Below are 6,974 nucleotides of genomic sequence, written 5' to 3' on the forward strand. Positions count from 1 at the left end.
CGTAAAGAGCACGGTCGGGCTCGCGCTGCGCGTTCACTTGGCGCGAGCCACTACCGTGTCTCTCGATACTCATCTCGTTGTTTGTACACTGATAGAAAAATGTGTTGTATTTGTAACCATCACAATTGCATAGTAAAATGATTACAGTTAGGAATATCATTTTTATAGCAATTACTATTACAACATTGGTAATAATAACTATAATATATATATGGTAAATGCTTATAATAAAGATCATTTTATGGTACACAACTAACTGTATATAAAGATCTCCAATTTGGTTACAGCAACCATGTCATAGATGCTATTTGCAATTATGGTTACAAATACAACACATTTTTCTATCAGTGCACACAATTATTTAAATTATTATTAAATATTATTAAATACTATTATTTATTATTATTACATATTGAGAACTGGAAAATTTAGAGTCGGAACCGGAATTGAAAAAATTCGTAGTTTAAACGATTTTCGGTTTTCTTTATTTGTCAAAAAATAGAACCCGTTACACTAAAGTTGAAACCGTAACAGTTTTCGAATATTTTACTAAATCGTAACTGAAACCGAACCATAATAATTTTATTTCGGACCGGGTCCCTGATTAGGATAAATAAAATTCTGTCGTTGACGCTCTTTATCTACACATGTTTGTTTCATTATCCTTATTTACACGCGTTTCTTGTATCATAATACCTAATATATTTATTTTACTGAGAAACTTTTTTTAATTAATTCCTATACATTTATAAAACTGGAATAAAACGAAAGAAATATTCACTCATATTCAATCAGATATTAAGAATTGAATTTTTTTTTCTTTTGTAAAATGTAAAGTGGACACAGCTCCAGAGCGGAAGTGCCTCTGTCTGTAATCATCATTTTATCATTCTAATATAAATAATAGCATGATCCTGAAAATATTTATTACACACAGTATTATGTAATTTAAAGACCTTTTTCCCTATGTAGCAACGGATTATTTCAATTCAAGAAAATCTTGTCCTTGTGGTATACTAGAACAGGACAATTTTTATTAAATTAATAGTAATAACGCTTTTTAATAAAAAAAAGTTAACAACTTATATCAACGTTTCTATATATAAATCGTATTTATGTTTAATTGTATTATTCGTGACGACTGTTGACGACTGGTGGCTTAAGTTGCTGGTATGTTTGTATTCAACGTAAGTAGGGTAATAGGGCCGGTTCTGAGCCATGGGGTAATGCGCGGGGAGCGGGGCGGGGGGGTATTTGGTGGTGCGGGGGTGACAACGTCACGCGAGGCGGGGACGCTTATCGGGTGGAATTTACTAATTTTTAATGATATGGTAGTTTTTAAGTGAAGGGTACCATTAGGTACATTAACTTATCGCATAACAAAGGTGAGTAAAAAAAGGAATGCAATTATCTGTTCAAAACTTATATTAGACATTATTAGACACGTGTTTTTAAAAATGTTATAACAAAGGTGAGTAAAAAAGGAATGCAATTATCTGTTCAAAACTTATATTAGACATTATTAGACACGTGTTTTTAAAAATGTTATAACAAAGGTTTGTTAAGAAAGGTATGCAATTATCTGTTAAAAAACCTATAAATGTAAAAGCTAAGTTTTTTCCGTGATGATAATGCGCTATCGATATTTGTCATGTTCTCATAAATAATTAGTATGAAACAAATATGATGTTGAAGTTTTGGAGGGGGAAGCGCTAGACGAAAATATATAACGATGAACTAAGCGTGTCAAATCATGGATTTGAAAGTCATTCGCGTATTGGTTGGTAAAAACTGTGAATTATGCGACAACATTACATGCAAGTACTGTGAAAAAAGTGTGTGTGGAAAAAATTGTATAAAACAAGGAAGACTTTGAGCAAACTGAACGTGATCTGTTGGAGTGGTCCCACCAAGTATATTAATTTTAAAGCAGTAATGGATGAATTGTTGGACGAAGACAGCCCGTTATCAGATGACAGTGACTATAACAGCGATCAAAGTGAGATCTCCACCAATAAAATCGTTAAGGTAGTGTCTCGTAAACAAATTCATGCATTAACCGAACGTTCCAAAGTGTGTGTTATGTATAGTTATTATTCCACGGGTAATGATGTTGTATGCACTTCATGCATGATCAATCTGTCTGATCACGGTGATATAGAAGTGATATACTCTGTTAAAAGACATGAGATCGAACTACATGCTGCAGTGAATGAACGTTATTGCTCAAACTGTAGAAGAGCATTGTATTTGATATTCCAATGCAACATGTGTCCTGTATGTACGCAGTGAGAGAAACTGAATGTTGCATTATAATAGTGTATACCTTTACGTAGGTAATATGGAAAAATTCAACCAGTATGACAACGCTTTAGACTATATATTGAACAATAATAATTGTGATCATGATGCTGAATACAGACAAGATATCATTGATATTCTGAAGGACGAGGATCTACGAGGAGAAAGATTCACGGGTGTACAACGAATATCACTGGCACAGTTTTTATGCGATCGCGAACTCGGTATACGTGGAACCAGTGAACGCATCGTCAGACAAGGGGTTGATATTGAAACTGAATCCCCATATGACTGGCCATATCACGTGCGATGGGAAGTATATAGATGGATGTTGGATGAGTGCAAGAGAGAGGTAGACAAAGAATTTGAATGGCACTATAAATATGGTGTACTACGATATTACAATGAAAAAAATTATGATTGTAATGATTGGGCAATGAAAATCATTCAAAAGATTGAGTACAACGAAGTTCTATATATTGCGATTCATACAGGCATTGGAAAGTGCATCGAATTGATAATCATAAATTATCATGATTATAATATCATTGATGCAGTGTGGTATTGTGAATTATGTGACAGAGTCACTTGCAAGTGCTTCGAAATATAAAAAAATTGTGTGAAAAAGACAATGTAAAACATGGAAGATCTCGAGCAAACTGAACGAGATCTGTTGGAGCGGTCCCACCAAATCATCACCTTAAGCGAATATTTTGCATGGGCACAGCGATGCGAGGAGTTTATTAAACAGCTTGAAGAACGCAGTCGTGTCAAGCGTTCACGACTCTCAATCGGACATAGACAATCTTTGGTTGCTAGAATCACACGACTCGAGGGTGCAAAGACTCGCTTGGAGAGACATTTCATGCACATCGGTGGTGAATACGTGGGCACTAGTGACTATAATAACGCGAAAAAACTTGTTTGGCGAGAGATCGATACAGCATTTGAAAATCGTATATTGACTGGTGCTGTAATTAACGCTGATTATATTGAACCGCGACAATTTTTGGAAGACGCTGGTAGTGTAGTGCTCGAGCAAGTGCAAGACGTTATAAAAAGACACAACAGTGCAAAAGTGAATACCACGTTCAATGGTGAGTTTGTGACGGGGGATAAACGTGCTAATAAGAGTATCAACACGAAAAACTATGAACTCTTTCAAACATCAAACTTATACGAGTGGTACAAGCAGCATGTCATCGAATTCATATTGGCATCCCTCGAAGATTTCCAGGAACGTGATAGCGGGTGGGCGTTATCACGAATCCTTAATCTTACGGTCAACATCAACAAGCACAATCCATTGCATGCAGGGTGTTATATCCAGTTGCCTCGGGAGATAATGATGAAGAAAGCGGTGATCAATGTAAAATCTATGGATGATGCATGTTTTGCATGGTCAGTGGTCGCTGCTTTGCATCCTGCCAAAGAACATACATATCGGGAATCTTCATATCCACATTATGCGACAGTGCTAAATTTGCAAAACATTAAGTTTCCAATGACGTTGAATCAAATAAAAAAATTTGAACAATTAAATAATCTCTCAATCAATGTATATTGCACAGAAAAAACAAAGGAACAACTTGCAATTTTACCACTACGGCTTGCTGATAAGAAGAAAGAGAAGCATGTCAATCTGTTGTATCTGCAGGACCCGCGAGATGACAATGTGGGGCATTTCACATGGATTAAGAATCTATCCCGCCTCGTGAGCTCACAACTCAGTAAACATGAACATAAAAAATACTTGTGCGATCGGTACGTATATTTCAATAAAATTGTAAAATTTGTATAAAAGAAACAAATTATAATAAATTATAATAATAATAAATTATGTTTTTGCAGATGTTTGCACTATTTCAGCACGAACGAGAAATTGGAAGCCCACGTCGTTGATTGTCGAGAATTAAATGACTGTGCTATCCAACTACCGAGCGAAGATAACAAATGGCTGAGTTTCAAAAACTACAACAGAAAGGAACGAGTTCCCTTTGTGGTGTATGCCGACTTGGAATGCGTTCTAAAGAAGCTAAATACAGACCCGAGAATGCCGACATATGCGTCTCAGCATCATGAAGTATTCAGCGTTGGATATTACATGCACTGCACTTACGATGAGTCTTTATCAAGGTATCGATTTCATCGCGGTAAAAATTGTGTTGCATGGTTCGCAGAGCAATTAAGAAATATAGCGCATAACGTTAAGGATATTCTGTCGGCTAATGTCCCCATGGATTTCACGCGAGACGAATGGGAAAATTTTAATAGCGCTACGCACTGTCATGTGTGTGAAAAACCGTTTGCGCCAAACGACACACGGGCACGCGATCATTGTCATTTGACCGGTCGTTATAGAGGTCCCGCACATTCAGATTGCAATTTAAATTACAAAGATTCACATTGCATTCCCATAGTTTTTCACAACTTATCTGGGTATGATGCACATTTCATCATCAAAGAGATAGCTACCGCGTACGAAGGGAAAATCGATTTACTTCCCATCACAAAAGAAAAATACATTTCATTTACTAAACATGTTAAAAACACTGAAGATAATAAGCGGAAAATTTGTATAAAATTACGGTTTATCGATTCTTTCAAATTTCTTAATACGAGTCTTGACAAATTAACATCCTTTCTCAGTAATGATAAACTATCAATATTGCAACGTGAATTCAGTAATTTATCTGCAGAAAATTTTGATTTATTGACGCGAAAAGGCGTGTTTCCCTACGAATATGTAGATTGCGTGGACAAGTTGCAGGATACATGGTTACCACCGCGCGAATTGTTTTACAGTTCTTTGACCGGCGACACTGTATCCGAAAGCGATTACGCACACGCTGTCAACGTGTGGCAGCAGTTCTCCATTCAAACCTTGGGCGAGTACAGCGATCTGTATCTGAAAACCGACGTATTGTTGTTAGCTGATATATTTGAAAACTTTCGTGACAGTTGCGTTGCGAGTTACGGACTCGACCCCGCATATTATTATACTCTACCGGGTTTTACATGGGACGCGATGCTGAAACATACTTGCATCAATTTCGAACTACTCACAGATATTGAAATGGTTATGTTTATCGAGCGTGGCATACGTGGTGGCCTGAGCCAATGTTCGTGCAGATATGCGAGGGCCAATAACAAGCACATGCAGTCGTACGATCCATCGAAACCATCGTCGTACCTCATGTACTTTGACGTAAACAATCTATACGGATGGGCAATGTGTCAACCATTGCCTTACGCCGAATTTCAATGGGTCGAAAACATCTCAAACTTTGACGTTACCACAATCGCTTCAGATTCGCCCACAGGTTATATTTTAGAGGTCGATCTAGAGTACCCACAAAATAAACACAACGCGCACATCGATCTACCATTCTGTCCAACGCATGAAAAACCGCCTGGCAAGTTGCAGCCCAAGCTCCTCGCGACTCTGTATGATAAGAAGCGTACGTAATACACTATCGCAATCTGCAGCAGTGCATGCGTCACGGTCTTCGTATCACAAAGATATACCGTATATTACAATTCGCACAATCTTCATGGCTTCGCAATTACATTCAGCTTAATACAAATTTCAGAACTCATGCCAAGAACGATTTTGAGAAAAATTTGTATAAATTAATGAACAACGCGGTATTCGGGAAAACCATGGAGAACGTGCGCAATCACGTTAATGTAAAATTATTAACAAAGTGGGGCGGGCGGTATGGCGCTGAGGCAATGATTGCGAAACCAAATTTCCATAGTCGAAGCGTCTTTTCGGAAAATCTAGTCGCCATTGAATTGCGAAAACTTAAGACAAAATTCGACAAACCGATTTATGTGGGTATGTCTATTCTTGACATATCCAAGACATGTTTGTATGAATTTCATTATGAGTATATGTTACCATTGTTTCACAATAAATGTAAAGTCATGTACACCGATACGGATAGTCTTATATATCACATCGAGTGCAATGATGTGTACGATATCATGAAGCGTGACATTAGTAGATTTGACACGAGCGATTATCCGGTTGACAATGCATATGGTATTCCACGTGTCAATAAAAAAAAACTAGGGCTGATGAAAGATGAAAATAATGGCGCGATAATAACAGAGTTCGTTGGACTTAGAGCAAAAATGTACGCATTAAGGGTAGACGGTAGAAAAGACACTAAAAAGGTCAAAGGTGTCAAGAGTAACATCATAGCGCGTACTATAACGTTCGACGATTATATGCTGTGTCTGCGAGATGAAATTGAAATGACACGACAGCAGACTTGTATAAGATCGAAATTGCATGAGGTGTACACCATCCACGAGACGAAAATTGCTCTGAGTCCATACGACGATAAGCGATATGTAGATTCGACTGTAAATACATTACCATGGGGACATTATCGGATACCTTTATAATATATCGTATTTTATACATTATGTATTTTGTATTTGTATTTTACATATATTTGCTAATTTTACATCTCACATTTTATATATTTTATACGTTGCATTTCATGTATTTTACATTTTACATTTATTTTATAGTTGTACATTTAATGTTTCATGTATTTCACATTATACACTTATGTTACATTTTATGTATTTTTATACTTTTGTAATTTCATAATATACATTTTACGTTTTTATTTTCTATTAAAAATGTGTGAGTTAAT

The 6,974-nt window shown here is 36.5% G+C and overlaps 1 protein-coding gene across 1 annotated transcript; it reads left to right on the forward strand.

Moving 5' to 3' along the window:
- The first annotated feature begins 2,941 nt into the window (after positions 1-2,941).
- LOC118648598 lies at positions 2,942-5,770 on the forward strand. Its single transcript, XM_036294920.1, has 2 exons — positions 2,942-4,065; positions 4,153-5,770. The coding sequence occupies exons 1-2, from the start codon at positions 2,942-2,944 to the stop codon at positions 5,768-5,770; spliced, it is 2,742 nt and encodes a 913-aa protein (XP_036150813.1).
- The last annotated feature ends 1,204 nt before the right edge of the window (positions 5,771-6,974 follow it).

Source organism: Monomorium pharaonis, unplaced genomic scaffold (genome assembly GCF_013373865.1).
Source record: "Monomorium pharaonis isolate MP-MQ-018 unplaced genomic scaffold, ASM1337386v2 scaffold_53, whole genome shotgun sequence".
Classification (NCBI taxonomy): domain Eukaryota; kingdom Metazoa; phylum Arthropoda; class Insecta; order Hymenoptera; family Formicidae; genus Monomorium; species Monomorium pharaonis.